The sequence below is a fragment of the Coregonus clupeaformis genome, chromosome 7 (genome assembly GCF_020615455.1).
Source record: "Coregonus clupeaformis isolate EN_2021a chromosome 7, ASM2061545v1, whole genome shotgun sequence".
Lineage (NCBI taxonomy): Eukaryota > Metazoa > Chordata > Actinopteri > Salmoniformes > Salmonidae > Coregonus > Coregonus clupeaformis.
In genome coordinates this window covers 52,497,186-52,515,740 of record NC_059198.1, presented here as the reverse complement: position 1 = coordinate 52,515,740, position 18,555 = coordinate 52,497,186, and the positions used below count along the sequence as shown (strand labels likewise).

Genomic DNA, 18,555 nt, shown 5'->3' with positions numbered 1-18,555 from the left:
CTCCCCCAGCCACCTCCACCCCTCCCCCAGCCACCTCCACGCCTCCCCCAGCCACCTCCCCCCACTCAATTTTTGATTGAGCCAAGTTTACCAATGAGCTCTCAAGTGTTTTGTCAAAGGAGAAGAGAATGTGGGAGGGTGATACTTTGTGTTTAGTAAACACTTCCTCCCCATGGACTGACTCTGTTCTGTAGCGTCTAGCACCAGCTGGAGAACTACAGTAGAACGGTTCCTGAAATGGTCATCAGGTGTAGTCTTCCTCCATAACCTGTTTTACCTGCTAATGTATACCTATGTGACACTGCAGCAGACTAAAGCCATATCTATCCACACTAACACATCACTAGTCCCTCTGTCTCATAGGGCAGTGTTTTGTTTACAATGCCTATCCTGTGTTTACCGTCCACACCCTGACTCCCACACATCCTGAGAGAGAGAGAGAGAGAGAGAGAGAGAGAGAGAGAGAGAGAGAGAGAGAGAGAGAGAGAGAGAGAGAGAGAGAGAGAGAGAGAGAGAGAGAGAGAGAGAGAGAGAGAGAGAGAGAGAGAGAGAGAGAGAGTCACTGATTGCAGTAACGACCCGGGTCATATGAGGTAGAGTCCTGTACTGTACTGTTTGTTACTGTTAACTCAGGTATCTAGTAACTGAGAGGGGACCAGACCTAGTACTGTACTGTAGGTTACTGTTAAAGGATAGTGAACACAATGCGTGATGATGATGAGGCTTGTAAGACTGTCATTGGTGGTAAAGGATAGGGAAGTTTTAATCAGACCATTATAATCCTGCTTGGATATTTTACAAAAAAGAACTACAATTCCTATTGGTAGCATGTTGCTGCTTGTAATCGTCATATCATTGTAATTATCAGAGTTTTAGAAGTATTAATGTCACAGAGATTTACTTCTATCCATCAATCATCCACCAGACTGAGCTTAGCTAAAAGGCTAAACAATAACTCTACCAGTACCATCCTCCGTTTGTCTGCACCACAGAGTGCTGGATATTGTTTTTCCACAGAAAGACTTGAGAAATAACATGTTCAGCACCACACAATGTCCCCATTCTCTTCCTGAACTTCTTCTGGTATTTAAGGAATGTCTACGTCATGACTTGGACACTGTTCTGTCTGTTCTGTCTTTCAAAATGGAAATCTGCAACAACTACTAGTCCAAATACAAAGTACGAACATGAAGGCCTGATTCACACAGCTTTTCACACTCTTGGCATTCTCTCAACCAGCTTCATGAGGTAGTCACCTGGAATGCATTTCAATTAACAGGTGTGCCTTCTTAAACGTTAATTTGTGGAATCTCTTTCCTTCTTAATGTGTTTGAGCCAATCAGTTGTGTTGTGACAAGGTTGGGGGGGGTATACAGAAGATAGCCCTATTTGGTAAAAGACCAAGTCCATATTATGGCAAGAACAGCTCAAATAAGCAAAGAGAAACGACAGTCCATCATTACTTTAAGACATGAAGGTCACTCAATCTGGAACATTTCAAGTACTTTGAATGTTTCTTGAAATGCAGTCACAAAAACCATCAAGCGCTATGATGAAACTGGCTCTCATGAGGACCACCACAGGAATGGAAGACTCAGAGTTACCTCTGCTGCAGAGGATAAGTTCATTAGAGTTACCAGCCTCAGAAATTGCATCCCAAATAAATGCTTCACAGAGTTCAAGTAACAGACACATCTCAACATCAGCTGTTCAGAGGAGACTGTGTGGATCAGGCCTTCATGGTCGAATTGCTGCAAAGAAACCACTACTAAAGGACACCAATAAGAAGAAGAGACCTGCTTGAGCCAAGAAACACGAGCAATGGACATTAGACCAGTGGAAATATGTCCTTTGGTCTGGAGTCTAAATTGGAGATTTTTTGGTTCCAACCGCCGTGTCTTTGTGAGACGCAGAGTAGGTGAACGGATGATCTCCGCATGTGTGGTTCCCACCGTGAAGGATAAAATCTAATCAAATCAAATGTTATTTGTCACATACACGTGTTTAGCAGATGTTATTGTGGGTGTAGGGAAATGCTTGTGCTTCTAGCTCCGACAGTGCAGTAATATCTAACAAGTAATATCTAACAATTTCACAACATATACCCAATACACACAAGACTAGTAAGGAATGGGATTTAAGAATATATACATATATGGACAAGCAATGACAGAGCGGCATGGACTAAGATACAGTAGAATATTATAGAATAGAATGCAGTATATACATATGAGATGAGTAGTGCAAGATATGGAAACATTATTCAAGTGACTAGTGTTCCATTTCTTAAAGTGGCCAGTGATTTCAATAGGCAGCAGCAGCCTCTAATGTGCTAGTGATGGCTATTTAACAGTCTGATGGCCTTGAGATAGAAGCTGTTTTTCATTCTCTCGGTCCCAGCTTTGATGCACCTGTACTGACCTCGCCTTCTGGATGATAGCGGGGTGAACAGGCAGTGGCTCGGGTGGTTGATGTCCTTGATGATCTTTTTGGCCTTCCTGTGACATCGGGTGCTGTAGGTGTCTTGGAAGGCGGGTAGTTTGCCCCCGGTAATGTGTTCGGCAGACCGCACCACCCTCTGGAGAGCCCTGCGTTTGCGGGCGGTGCAGTTGCCGTACCAGGCGGTGATACAGCTTGACAGGATGCTCTCAATGGAGGAGGAGGTGTGATGGTGTGGGGGTGCTTTACTGGTGACACTGTCTGTGATTTATTTAGAATTCAAGGAACACTTAACCAGCATGGCTACCACAGCATTCTGCAGCGATACGCCATCCCATCTGGTTTGGGCTTAGTGGAACTATAATTTGTTTTTCTACAGGACAATGACCCAAAACACACCTCCAGGCTGTGTAAGGGCTATTTGACCAACAAGGAGAGTGATGGAGTGCTGCATCAGATGACCTGGCCTCCACAATCACCTGACCTCAACCCAATTGAGATGGTTTGGGATGAGTTGGATTGCAGATTGAAGGAAAAAAGCAGCCAACAAGTGCTCAGCATATGTGGGAACTCCTTCAAGACTGTTGGAAAAGCATTCCAGGTGAAGCTGGTTGAGAGAATGCCAAGAGTGTGCAAAGCTGTCATCAAAGTGAAGGGTGGCTACTTTGAAGAATCTCAAATCTCAAATATATTTTGATTTGTTTAACACTTTTTTGGTTACTACATGATTCCATATGTGCTATTTCATAGTTTTGATGTCTTCACTATTATTCTACAATGTAAAAAAATAGTAAAAAATAAAGAAAAACCCTTGAATGTGTAGGTGTGTCCAAACTAATGAGTAGGTGTGTCCAAACTAATGAGTAGGTGTGTCCAAACTAATGAGTAGGTGTGTCCGAACTAATGAGTAGGTGTGTCCAAACTAATGAGTAGGTGTGTCCAAACTAATGAGTAGGTGTGTCCAAACGTTTAAACTGTTACTGTACATGCACACATACACATACATTAAATATGTTTTCCTTTATTATTTTCCCCTAACCCCACCACCTCTCCCCCTAACCCTACCACCCCTCCCCCTAACCCTATCCACCCTCCCCTAACCCCACCACCCTCCCCTAACCCTATCCACCCCTCCCCCTAACCCTATCCACCCCTCCCCCTAACCCCACCACCCCCCCCCTAACCCCACCACCTCTCCCCCTAACCCTACCACCCCTCCCCCTAACCCTATCCACCCCTCCCCCTAACCCCACCACCCCTCCCCCTAACCCTATCCACCCCTCCCCCTAACCCTACCACCCTCCCCCTAACCCCTATCCACCCTCCCCTAACCCTATCCACCCCTCCCCTAACCCTACCACCCCTCCCCTAACCCTATCCACCCCTCCCCCTAACCCTATCCACCCCTCCCCTAACCCCCACCACCCTCCCCCCTAACCCCACCACCCCTCCCCTAACCCTACCACCCCTCCCCCCTAACCCTATCCACCCCTCCCCCTAACCCCACCACCCCCTCCCCTAACCCTACCACCCCTCCCCTAACCCCACCACCCCTCCCCCTAACCCCACCACCCCTCCCCCTAACCCCACCACCCCTCCCCTAACCCCACCACCCCCCCCCTAACCCTACCACCCCTCCCCCCAACCCTACCACCCTCCCCTAATTGGAGTAAACTAATGGACAACAACACTTAGGCTTCTACTTCCAGTTTATACACACTATATACATTTTACGGACACACATATTTTACAATAGCTATCTTTTGTTTGTTTTTAATCCCATCCTTCAGCTACCACCAACCCCTTCCATCCGTCTCCGAAAGCCCATCCAGCTTGATTTCTACTTTGCCATATATTTTAACTGTGCTGTTTCACAAAAGTTCTGAAACCATATACATTTTATGGACACAGTATATTTTAAATGAGTTATCTTGTTGTTTTTAACCCTCCCATCTATCCACCAACACCATCATTTATGTTCTTCTATTTGCCATATGCACGCACCACTTTTCCGTTATTAATTTTTTGGAATTCTTTGAAACAAGTTTTTTTTCATTTCACTTCACCAATTTGGACTATTTTGTGTATGTCCATTACATGAAATCCAAATAAAAATCAATTTAAATTACAGGTTGTAATGCAACAAAATAGGAAAAACGCCAAGGGGGATGAATACTTTTGCAAGGCACAATATATAATTCTATTTTTGTTTGTTTTTACTCCTGAACTTCAACCTCTCCGATCATTTTCATGATGTCCATCCGGTTTGCTTCTATGTGCCATATCTTTCTAACTGTGCTCTTTCACAAAAGCTCTCAACCTATAACCGATATACTTATTATGGACACAGTATGCTTTACATTAGTTATCTTGTTGTTATTAGTTGTTGTTAGTTGTTATTAGTCCCATCCTTCAACTCCATTCAACACCTCCCATCTATCTTTTAACACCATCCATATTGGATTTCTATTTGCCATATATTTTTCTACTGTGCTGTGATGTTTCACAAAAGTTCAGAACCTTTCTATTCTCATAGTTTCTACAGTTTCTACAGATTGTAAATTAAAGATAAAATTTTTAGCTAAAAGTATTACTATATTATTGATCGATTGAATATGACTTTTCAAATTTCACGACGCCAGGACAGCGGAGTCACTCACCACCTTCCGGAGACATTTGAAACCCCACCTCTTTAAGGAATACCTGGGATAGGATAAAGTAATCCTTCTACAACCCCCCCCCAAAATAAAAATAAAAATAAAAAAATTTGTAAAGTGGTTATCCCACTGGCTATAGGGTGAATGCACCAATTTGTAAGTCGCTCTGGATAAGAGCGTCTGCTAAATGACGTAAATGTAAATGTAAATGTAAATCACCCAGTAGTGCTATCTGCAGAGTTAGCTCCAGGTAAATGTTACACTTCTTCAACCATTCCTGAACCGGCGACCAAAAACAAGCTACATATGGACAGTATCAGAACAAATGATCTAATGATTTTGTCTCTTCGCAGCAAAATCTGCAGAGCTAGGATGGTTGTATCCCCCATATATATAACATTCTATTTTTTGCAAGAATTTTGTATAATCATTGAAATTGAAGAATTCTAAGTTTTGAATCCGCCGTTGTTTTGTGTATCAGTTCATAAACCATGTGCCATGGAATCTGTACATTTAAAATCTCTTCCAAACTATTTTGCAATCTATATATTTGCAATCTAACTATTTTGCAATCTATATATTTTTTTTCTAAAAAAAATAAAAAAAGCTGTCAATGTTTTGGTCCTTACATGAAACTGGTATACTTTTTTATTTATCACAATTTTCTTTAACCAATTTTGGTCTTTAATGCAGGGCCAACAGACAAGTTCCTTACTTTTTCCCCCTTCCACTTGCCTCTTCCATTTTTGCGGTAAACAAGATCATTATTAACAAGTTAATGGTGAGATAATTACAGAAAATAGGTTGTGAATGTGACTAAATAAAAGCAGGGCTTCTACCGGTGAATTGTAGAACTTGGACACTGTCTCGTTGGCCTGACGTTATATCCTAATCTGACTTTGGTGCAGGTCATGTTGTTCTTCACATTACCGTCTCTGGTAAACACACACTATATCAAATAAAATCTAAGTTGATTTGTCACATGAACAGGATACAGAAGGTGTAAATGGTACAGTGAAATGGTTACTTGCATAGTGGAGTCTTTTTTTTAGACATGTACCTAGCTAGCGAAACAATAATCCATAATCCCAACTCGTAACTTTACTACCCTACATGAATCTGCTGGTAGCTAAAACTAACCAACTAGGTTCAATGTTAGCTAGCTAGCTAACATGAGGCTATAACTAGCATAGCAAATGGCTATGAGATATGAATAATATTACTACACAGATCATACACGTAACGTTAGCTAGCTAGCTAACAGTACTCTTTAACTTGCAATGAAAACGACCTTCTGACAAAATTTGAAACGTATAATATCTGAAAATGTAGCTAGCTAGACTCTCTTACCCAAATACATGGATGAATGCTTCTCCCTCTCATTTCACGGAGGCCATGGTTGCCCTCGACCTTCGCCTCTCCCGAGCACGTTGTGGAGTTGCAGCGATGAGACAAGATCGTAATCACGAAAAAGGGGGTAAAACGATTTACGAAATGATGTAATCCGGGGGTGTTTTATACAATAGCCTTCTGTGCATATTTGCATATTTGCAATCAAACGCCAGACTTTTCTCCATCTCCTTAGCTATCATACTCTAATTCCACTGATTTCAAAACTCGGTCCTCCAGAAAGTGGAGAGTAACATTTCTGCAGTTCTACTTCGTGATATCTTTCAAAAAAGCCTCATTAGAAAGGGTTACCTACACATACTGATCAGCTCATGTTATAGACATAAGGTGCTACATGGCAGACCAATCCGAACTCATCCCTCGGCACGTCAACCCACCCATTATCTCAGCCAATCATGGCTAGCGGGAAGTTTCCTGTCTTTTTCCGTGGCTAAACCAACTAGGCTGCTAATTTAACAAAATATTTTCTTATTTACAGATGGCATTCAAGTTTGTTATTAAGGCACATGAAAGTTCACATGTTCCAGAAGGCATTTCTGCCTAAAAAGTTTACGTTCAAATGGCTCTCCTGTGAAGTAGTGACACGCGACATACACTAGTTTCCTGAAACAAGTCACAATTTAGAGTTATTAATGTAACTTTAGTTGTTCTATAAACGTTGGGCTACATGTTTTGATTTTTAATACATTGTAAGGCTGCATGATGCGACTCTAATTATGATTTTTTAAAAGTTGTTTGAAAGTCATGAGCTCTGCTTAGTTTTTTGCGCAGGCTGTACACATGTCTGGCAGACATATCAGTATGGATGACGGATCACCACCTCAAGCTGAACCCTGGCAAGACGGAGCTGCTCTTCCTCCCGGGGAAGGACTGCCCGTTCCATGATCTCACCATCACGGCTGACAACCGCTGTGTCCTCCTCCCAGAGTGCGAAGAGCCTTGGCGTGACCCTGACAACACCCTGTCGTTCTCCGCTAACATCAAGGCGGTGACCCGATCCTGCAGGTTCATGCTCTACAACATTCGGAGAGTACGACCCTGCCTTATCACAGGAAGCGGCACAGGTCCTAATCCAGGCACTTGTCATCTCCCCGCCTGATTACTGCAACTCGCTGTTGGCTGGGCCCCTGCCTGGTGCCATTAAACCCCTACAACTCATCCAGAATGCCGCAGCCCGCCTGGTGTTCAACCTTCCCAAGTTCTCTCACGCCACCCCCGCCCCTCCGCACACTCCACTGGCTTCCAGTTGAAGCTCGCATCTGTTACAAGACCATGGTGCTTGCCTATGGAGCTGTGAGGGGATCGGCACCTCTGTACCTCAGGCTCTGATCAGTCCCTACACCCAAACGAGGGCATTGCGTCTCATCTACTCTGGCCTGCTGGCTCCCTTCCTCTGCGGAAGCATAGTTCCCGCAGCCCAGCCAAAACTGTTCGCTGCTCTGGCACCCCAATGGTGGAACAAGCTCCTCACGACGCCAGGACAGCGGAGTCACCCACCACCTTCCGGAGACATTTGAAACCCCACTCTTTAAGGAATACCTGGGATAGGATAAAGTAATCCTTCTACCCCCCCCCCAAAAAAATAAATAAATAAATAAATAAATAAAAAAAATAAAAAGATGAGGAGGCCTAATGAACAGCGAAAGCACTAGCCTATGTCAATCTACTATCCCCCATAGTACAAACGTCAACCTATTCTATTCCCTGCGAGAAATAAATATCCCAAACATAGTCTGGGACAGTTGTGGGATGCGATAGATCCCAAATTAATACAACCACTAGCATTGCGTAAAAACCTTTTTAACAGAATGTGGCTCACGCAACAGATTAGAACATTTAGCTTAAAATGTTGATAAACTATTAGGCTATTTCTTCACATTATAAGCCCAGCAATGCGCCCACATGGCAGTAGGCTATAAGCGTGAATGTTCCATTAGCGGGAAATCACCATTATCAAAAGCGATTATGCATGTAATTATTTTATTATAAAGGTGCATTTGTATGGTGAAAATGATCTTCCCCAAACTTGAAACTCACGCACTTCTTATGTATGCCAGTTAGGCTCTACACCCCTTGTAAAGCAAATTAAGGCGGCAGGTAGCTTAGTGGTTAAGAGCGTAGTGCCAGTAACTGAAAGGTCGCTGGTTCTAATCCCCGAGCCAACTAGGTGAAAAATCTGTCGATGTACCCTTGAGCAAGGCACTTAACCCTAATTGCTCCTGTAAGTCGCTCTGGATAAGAGCGTCTGCTAAATGTCTAAAATGTAAATTAATGTGCTTAATTTTAAGAAGTTATTTGGCCACTTTAGTTGTGATACAAACCTTATTAAAACATATATGCCTATGGGCTAGGCTACATGAGGTGTGAGACTAGGATTCGAAAAAGTCACAACAACAAAAAAGTATGTTTCTTATGCTGGGCATCATTCACAAGTGATAATATGTCATTCACAAGTGATAGGCTAATATTGTCACCCATCAGACTATTCTTGATTTAATCGCGTCTTTACAAATACTAAATAATATATGTGTGAAATTTGTTTTGATTTAGAATGGACCATTAACATGCACCTGTCTTGAAACAGGGGCAGTGGGAAAAAATACATGTCATCTCTGCACTTAAATAGCGAATGGAGGACTCTTTTCCCTGTGGTGTATTTTCATGCCAGCCAGGTAGACTATACTCCTGTATCCAGGCTCTGTCGTAGCCGGCCGCGACCGGGAGACCCATGGGGCGGCGCACAATTGGCACAGCGTCGTCCAGGGTAGGGGAGGGAATGGCCCGGCAGGGATTTGGCTCAGTTGGTATAGCATGGCGTTTGCAACGCCAAGGTTGTGGGTTCGATTCCCATGGGGGGCCAGTATAAAAAAATTGAAAATAAAAATAAAAATGTATGCACTCACTAACTGTAAGTCGCTCTGGATAAGAGCATCTGCTAAATGACTAAAATGTAAATGTAAAAAAAAAAAAAAAGCTATGTGCTTAAAATTAGGAAAGTTTAGAAATAAATATAGTAGGCCTAGCCTATAGAGAGCTGATGGGATCCTCCTCTTTTTAATAGAGGCCATCACTCTGTTTCCTCCCTCTACTCCATAGCCTATAGAAATGTTGCGCAACATGAGCTCATGGGCTCTCATGAAGTGTTTGATTAGATTTTCGATACATTTACATTGATGTCAGAGTGATTAGAGGGACAATGAGCTTCAATGCCTAAATGCATGCTCTTCAATCGAACGCTGCTGGCACCCGCCCACCCGACTAGAATCACTACTCTCGACGGGTCTGACCTAGAGTATGTGGACAACTACAAATACCTAGGTGTCTGGTTAGACTGTAAACTCTCCTTCCAGACTCACATTAAGAATCTCCAATCCAAAGTTAAATCTAGAATCGGCTTCCTATTTCGCAACAAAGCCTCCTTCACTCATGCTGCCAAACATGCCCTCGTAAAACTGACTATCCTACCGATCCTTGACTTCGGCGATGTCATTTACAAAATAGCCTCCAACACTCTACTCAGCAAATTGGATGTAGTCTATCACAGTGCCGTCCGTTTTGTCTCCAAAGCCCCATACACTACATTTACATTTACATTTACGTCATTTAGCAGACACTCTTATCCAGAGCGACTTACAAATTGGTGCATTCACCCTATAGCCAGTGGGATAACCACTTCACAAATTTTTTATTTTTTATTTTTTATTTTCTCTACCCACCACTGTGACCTGTACGCTCTTGTTGGCTGGTCCTCACTACATGTTCGTCGTCAAACCCACTGGCTCCAGGCCATCTATAAATCACTGCTAGGCAAATCCCCGCCTTATTTTAGCTCATTGGTCACCATAGCAGCACCCACCCGTACTGCGTGTCCAGCAGGTATATCTCACTGGTCATCCCCAAAGCCAACACCTCCTTGGCCGCCATTCCTTCCAGTTCTCTGCTGCCAATGACTGGAACGAATTGCAAAATCTCTGAAGCTGGAGACTCTTATCTCCCCTCACTAACTTTAAGCATCAGTTGTCAGAGCACCTTACCGATCACTGCACCTGTACACAGCCAATCTGAAATTAGCCCACCCAACTACCTCATCCCTATATTGTTATTTATTTTGCTCTTTTGCACCCCAGTATCTCTATTTGCACATCATCTCTTGCACATCTATCATTCCAGTGTTAATACTAATTGTAATTATTTTGCACTATGGCCTATTTATTGCCTTACCTCCATAACTTGCTACATTTGCACACACTGTATATATATTTTCTGTTGTATTTTTTGACTTTATGTTTTTTTACCCCATATGTAACTCTGTGTTGTTGTTTTTATCGCACTGCTTTGCTTTATCTTGGCCAGGTCGCAGTTGTAAATGAGAACTTGTTCTCAACTGGCTTACCTGGTTAAATAAAGATGAAATTAAAAAATTAAAAAAACAATAGAGTGCATTTGCATTGATGTCAGAGTGATTAGAGGGACAATAGAGTGCTGAGTACCAGGCAGTTAGCAGGTTTGGTTGGCTACTAATGACCATCAGCAGCATCAGAGCTTGGAGAAGCCTAATTACCGTGACTAAACGGTCACGTGGAATTTGACTGACTTCATGACTCGTGATCGCCGGTGTGGCGGTAATATACCCTAGCCATAGCACATACGTATTTTCAACGACAGGTTACGGTCAATTATATCAAAGGCTGCACTGAAATCTAACAGAAATCTCCCACAATCTTCCTATTTTCAATTTCTTTCAACCAATGATCAGTCATTTGTGTCAGTGCAGTACATGTTGAGTGTCCTTCTCTATAAGCATGCTGAAAGTCTGTTGTTAATTAGTTTACAGAGAAATAGCATTGTATTTGGTATGCACACATGACTGTAAGTCGCTTTGGATAAAAGCGTCTGCTAAATGGCATAATATTATTATTAAACACCATTTTTTCCAACAGTTTGCTAAGAGCTGGCAGAAAGCTTATAGGTGAATGACTTTGGCTTCCCTCCAGGCCTGAGGACAAAGACTTTCCTCTAGGCTCAGATTAAAGATATGACAGATAGGAGTGGCTATAGAGTCAGCTACCATCCTCAGTAGCTTTCCCTCTAAGTTGTCAATGCCAGGAAGTTTGTCATTATTGATTGATAACAATAATTTTTCCACCTCTCCTACACTAACTTTACAAAATTCAAACTTGCAATGCTTTTCTTTCATTATTTGTTTTTTTATGCATGAATACGATGGCTCACTGCTCGTTGTTGGCATTTCCTGCCTACGTTTCCCACTATGCCAGTGAAGTAATCCTTCAAATAATTGGCAACATCAAATGGTTTTGTGATTAATCTGATTCGATTAAGAATTTGTCTTTCTGCCCATAATTTTATTTGGCCTATAGCAACACCCCAAAATAAAAGGCTTTAAATGTGCCAAGTGAACCTGCAACCACAACACTTCAATAACAGTCTATGTTCAGAACCGCATTCCTGTGAAGATTAGAGAGGATCTCATTTTAAATACTGTTGAAGTAATATGGCTACAGGTTCATCTGCCTCACCTAAAGCCCATTCTGGTGGGAAGCTGCTATAGACCACCAAGTGCTAACAGGCAGTATCTGGATAACTTGTGTGAAATGCTTGATAATGTATGTGATATCAAGAGAGGTATATTTTCTGGGTGATTTAAATATTGACTGGCTTTCATCAAGCTGCCCACTCAAGAGAAAGCTTCAAACTGTAACTAGTGCCTGCAACCTGGTTCAGGTTATCAATCAACCTACCAGGGTAGTTACAAACAGAACATGAATGAAATCATCAACATGTATTGATCACATCTTTATTACTGTGCAACATGAGATCCTCTCTGGGTTTCTGCCTTTCCAAGGAGTTTTTCCTAGCCACCATTTTTACATTTTAGTCATTTTAGCAGACGCTCTTATCCAGAGCGACTTACAGTTAGTGAGTGCATACATTATTTTTTTCATACATGCTTCTACATCTACATTGCTGCTGTTTGGGGTTTTAGGCTGGGTTTCTGTATAGCACTTTGTGAATCTGCTGATGTAAAAAGGGCTTTATAAATACATTTGATTAATTGATCTTCATTAATGCTGCAGAAATTTGCTTTAAAGCAGAATCCGAATCCATCGGTTTTAGTGACCAAAGTTCCAAAGGCTGGGCCTAATATAGTGTATAAGAGGTCACACAATAAGTTTTGTAGTGATTCTTATGTTGATGATGTAAAGAATATTAGCTGGTCCGTGGTGTGTAATGAGGAGCAACCAGACGCTGTACTTGACACATTTATGAAATTTATTTATTTTTTATTTAACCTTTATTTAACTGGGCAAGTCAGTTAAGAACAAATTCTTATTTACAATGATGGCCTACCAAAAGGAAAAAGGCCTCCTGCAGGGACGGGGGCTGGGATTCAAAAAAGAAACATATAAATATAGGACCAAACACACATCACGACAAGAGAGACACCACAACACTACATAAAGAGAGACACCACAACACTACATAAAGAGAGACACCACAACACTACATAAAGAGAGACACCACAACACTACATAAAGAGAGATACCACAACACTACATAAAGAGAGACACCACAACACCAGGTAGCTTAGTGGTTAAGAGCGTTGTGCCAGTAACCGAAAGGTCACTGGTTCTAATCCCCGAGCCGACTAGGTGAAAAATCTGTCGATGTGCCCTTGAGCAAGGCACTTAACCCTAATTGCTCCTGTAAGTCGCTCTGGATAAGAGCGTCTGCTAAATGACCAATTATTTATAAAGAGAGACACCACAACACTACATAAAGAGAGACACCACAACACTACATAAAGAGAGACGCCACAACACTACATAAAGAGAGACGCCACAACACTACATAAAGAGAGAGACACCACAACACTACATAAAGAGAGACACCACAACACTACATAAAGAGAGACGCCACAACACTACATAAAGAGAGACGCCACAACACTACATAAAGAGAGAGAGACACCACAACACTACATAAAGAGAGACGCCACAACACTACATAAAGAGAGAGACACCACAACACTACATAAAGAGAGACGCCACAACACTACATAAAGAGAGAGACACCACAACACTACATAAAGAGAGACACCACAACACTACATAAAGAGAGACGCCACAACACTACATAAAGAGAGAGAGACACCACAACACTACATAAAGAGAGACGCCACAACACTACATAAAGAGAGACACCACAACACTACATAAAGAGAGACACCACAACACTACATAAAGAGAGAGAGACACCACAACACTACATAAAGAGAGACACCACAACACTACATAAAGAGAGACACCACAACACTACATAAAGAGAGACACCACAACACTACATAAAGAGAGACACCACAACACTACATAAAGAGAGAGACCAGAACACTACATAAAGAGAGAGAGACACCACAACACTACATAAAGAGAGACGCCACAACACTACATAAAGAGAGACACCACAACACTACATAGAGAGACACCACAACACTACATAAAGAGAGAGAGACAACACAACACTACATAAAGAGAGACACCACAACACTACATAAAGAGAGACACCACAACACTACATAAAGAGAGACACCATAACACTACATAAAGAGAGACGCCACAACACTACATAAAGAGAGACACCACAACACTACATAAAGAGAGACACCACAACACTACATAAAGAGAGACACCACAACACTACATAAAGAGAGACCACAACACTACATAAAGAGAGACGCCACAACACTACATAAAGAGAGACGCCACAACACTACATAAAGAGAGACGCCACAACACTACATAAAGAGAGACGCCACAACACTACATAAAGAGAGACACCACAACACTACATAAAGAGAGACGCCACAACACTACATAAAGAGAGACACCACAACACTACATAAAGAGAGAGAGACACCACAACACTACATAAAGAGAGACACCACAACACTACATAAAGAGAGACACCACAACACTACATAAAGAGAGACACCACAACACTACATAAAGAGAGACACCACAACACTACATAAAGAGAGACGCCACAACACTACATAAAGAGAGACACCACAACACTACATAAAGACACCACAACACTACATAAAGAGAGACGCCACAACACTACATAAAGAGAGACACCACAACACTACATAAAGACACCACAACACTACATAAAGACACCACAACACTACATAAAGACACCACAACACTACATAAAGACACCACAACACTACATAAAGAGAGACACCACAACACTACATAAAGAGAGACACCACAACACTACATAAAGAGAGACGCCACAACACTACATAAAGAGAGACCACAACACTACATAAAGAGAGACACCACAACACTACATAAAGAGAGACCTAAGACAACAACATAGCATGGCAGTAACGCATGACAACACAGCATGGTAGCAGCACAGAACATGGTACAGACATTACTGGGCAGACATCAGCACAAAGGGCAAGAACGTAGAGACAACAATACATCAGGCGAAGCAGCCACAACTGTCAGTAAGAGTGTCCATGATTGAGTCTTTTAATGAAGATATTATTTATTATTAAGAGATGGAGATAAAACTGTCCAGTTTTAGTGTTTGTTGCTAGCTGCAGATAACTGAAAATAGTAAAATAAATAGCTAATTACTAATAAGCATGCACCAGTTAAGAAAATGACTGTAAAAACTGTTAAATCCCCGTGGATTGATGAGGAATTTTAAAATGGTATGGTTGAGAGGGATGAGGTAAAAGGAATGGCAAATAAGTCTGGCTGCACAACCGATTGGCAAACGTATTGCAAACTGAGAAATCATGTGACTAAACTGAATAAAAAGAAGAAGAAACTACACTATGAAACAAAGATAAATGACATAAAGAATGATAGTAAAAAGCTTTGGAGCACCTTCAATTACATTTTGTGACAAAACGCAAACTCATCTCCATCATTTATTGAATCAGATGGCTCGTTCATCACAAAACCCACTGATATTGCTAACTACTTTAATGATTTTTCATTGCCAAGATCAGCAAAATTAGGCTTGACATGCCAGCAACAAACGCTGACACTACATTTCCAAGTATAACTGACAAAATTATGAAAGACAAGCGTAATTTTGAATTCTGTAAAGTGAGCGTGGAAGAGGTGAAAAAATTATTGTTGTCTATCAACAATGACAAGCCTCTGGGGTCTCTGGGACAAGCCTCTGGGGTCTCTGGGACAAGCCTCTGGGGTCTCTGGGACAAGCCTCTGGGGTCTCTGGGACAAGCCTCTGGGGTCTCTGCGACAAGCCTCTGGGGTCTCTGGGACAAGCCACTGGGGTCTCTGGGACAAGCCTCTGGGGTCTCTGGGACAAGCCTCTGGGGTCTCTGGGACAAGCCTCTGGGGTCTCTGCGACAAGCCTCTGGGGTCTCTGCGACAAGCCTCTGGGGTCTCTGGGACAAGCCACTGGGGTACGCATACAGTGAGCCTTCAGGACCAGGATTTCATAAATAATTCTAACCTCACTCCCCCTCGTCTCTCCTCCAGTCTCCATTGATGAGATAGACTCGGTGCGTAAAGGCCGTCAGTCGGAGGGTCTTCAGAAGTACACGGAGGCCCACGTGGAGGACCGCTGTTTCTCCATCATCTTTAAGGGCCGCAGGAGGACCCTGGACCTGGTGGCTACCTCGGTGGAAGAGGCTAGGCAGTGGGTCCCCTGGACCTGGTGGCTACCTCGGGGGAAGAGGCTAGGCAGTGGGTCCCCTGGACCTGGTGGCTACCTCGGTGGAAGAGGCTAGGCAGTGGGTCCCCTGGACCTGGTGGCTACCTCGGGGAAGAGGCTAGGCAGTGGGTCCCCTGGACCTGGTGGCTACCTCGGTGGAAGAGGCTAGGCAGTGGGTCCCCTGGACCTGGTGGCTACCTCGGTGGAAGAGGCTAGGCAGTGGGTCCCCTGGACCTGGTGGCTACCTCGGTGGAAGAGGCTAGGCAGTGGGTCCCCTGGACCTGGTGGCTACCTCGTGGAAGAGGCTAGGCAGTGGGTCCCCTGGACCTGGTGGCTACCTCGGTGGAAGAGGCTAGGCAGTGGGTCCCCTGGACCTGGTGGCTACCTCGGGGGAAGAGGCTAGGCAGTGGGTCCCCTGGACCTGGTGGCTACCTCGGGGGAAGAGGCTAGGCAGTGGGTCCCCTGGACCTGGTGGCTACCTCGGTGGAAGAGGCTAGGCAGTGGGTCCCCTGGACCTGGTGGCTACCTCGGTGGAAGAGGCTAGGCAGTGGGTCCCCTGGACCTGGTGGCTACCTCGGTGGAAGAGGCTAGGCAGTGGGTCCCCTGGACCTGGTGGCTACCTCGGTGGAAGAGGCTAGGCAGTGGGTCCCCTGGACCTGGTGGCTACCTCGGTGGAAGAGGCTAGGCAGTGGGTCCCCTGGACCTGGTGGCTACCTCGGTGGAAGAGGCTAGGCAGTGGGTCCCCCTGGACCTGGTGGCTACCTCGGGGGAAGAGGCTAGGCAGTGGGTCCCCTGGACCTGGTGGCTACCTCGGGGGAAGAGGCTAGGCAGTGGGTCCCCTGGACCTGGTGGCTACCTCGGTGGAAGAGGCTAGGCAGTGGGTCCCCTGGACCTGGTGGCTACCTCGGGGGAAGAGGCTAGGCAGTGGGTCCCCTGGACCTGGTGGCTACCTCGGGGGAAGAGGCTAGGCAGTGGGTCCCCTGGACCTGGTGGCTACCTCGGGGGAAGAGGCTAGGCAGTGGGTCAATGGTCTGGAGAAGCTCACCTCCAACCGGAGGAAACTCAACCGCCAGCAGACGAGCGAACAGTATCCTCTTTTGTTACATACATACTTTTTGCTTACATTGCAAATCACAACTAATACGTTGTTTAGTTACTTGGGGTTACAAATCAAAAGATAGTGTTCAGCCTATACAGTCAAGTGGATTCCCATCTATAATGGGTCAAAAGTTAAGCAACTGGTGTCCAACTGTCTCTGTTGAATGATTGATTCTTAAATCTGGGCGTATTAAAGCTGGATCTTCAACTGTATGAGGAAAGCAGACAAGAACAAGGACAACAAGATGACTCTGAAGGAGCTGAAACACTTCCTCCGCCAGATGAACATCAAGGTGGATGACACGTACGCTGAAGTGCTGTTCGCAGTGAGTGGACAGCTTCTGTTGGTCAATGACTTACAAGGATGGTGTTATAGAAGCTGTACAGGCAGCTCTTAATGCAGTTCTGTCATGTTCCTGTATGTATATGGGTTGCATTTAAGGTTCTGCTATGTCTCAAAGCATTTTATTAGTCTGAGGAGGACCTCAATGTACTGTATCTCGTTAGTAAAGTACTGTTTTGTTAATGATCTTGTCCTGCAGAAATGTGACAAGTCTAACTCGGGCTCCCTGGAAGGTCCTGAGATCGAACACTTCTATAACCTGCTGATACACCGCGAGGAGATCGATGTGATCTATGGGAAGTACGCCACCACGGGGGAGCAGATGAGTGTCAAAGACCTGCTCAACTTCCTGCTGAACGAGCAGCGTGAGGTGGCCACCATGGAGGACGCTGTCGGACTCATAGAGAGATATGAGCTGGACGACTCAGGTGAGGAGAGATGCTCAGTTCACACAAACATAAACTCACTGAGTGTACAAAACATTAAGATCACCTGCTCTTTCCATGACAGACTGACCAGGTGAATCCAGGTGAAAGATATGACCCCTTATTGATGTCACTTGTTAAATCCACTCCAATCAGTGTAGATGAAGGGGAGGAGACAGGTTACAGAAGGATTTTTAAGCCTTGAGGCAATTGAGACATGGATTGTGTATGTGTGCCATTCACAGGGTGAATGGGAAAGACAAAAGTGCCTTTGAACGGGGTATGGTAGTAGGTGCCAGGCTCTGTCAAATGAGTTGTTGATCATTGCTAGGCAACCATTTTCAAGTCTAAGTCATTTTCAAAACTGTAACTCGGCCACTCAGGAACATTCACTGTCTACTTGGTAAGCAACTCCAGTGTAGATTTGGCCTTGTGTTTTAGGTTATTGTCCTGCTGAAAG

At 43.9% G+C, this 18,555-nt stretch overlaps 1 protein-coding gene across 2 annotated transcripts in view; it reads left to right on the top strand.

The window, feature by feature from the left end:
- The window catches only part of LOC121556450 (1-phosphatidylinositol 4,5-bisphosphate phosphodiesterase delta-1), a 112,655-nt gene that overhangs the window by 27,996 nt on the left and 66,104 nt on the right, over positions 1–18,555 (top strand). The window contains exons 3-6 of one of the 2 annotated variants that reach the window (XM_041870348.2): positions 16,055–16,206; positions 17,240–17,316; positions 17,524–17,653; positions 17,870–18,098. In XM_041870348.2, the coding sequence (XP_041726282.1) occupies positions 16,055–16,206; positions 17,240–17,316; positions 17,524–17,653; positions 17,870–18,098 (588 nt within the window). Of the gene's footprint in view, positions 1–16,054; positions 16,207–16,977; positions 17,317–17,523; positions 17,654–17,869; positions 18,099–18,555 lie in introns of those variants that run through there. The other variant, XM_045221429.1, reaches the window with a different exon arrangement.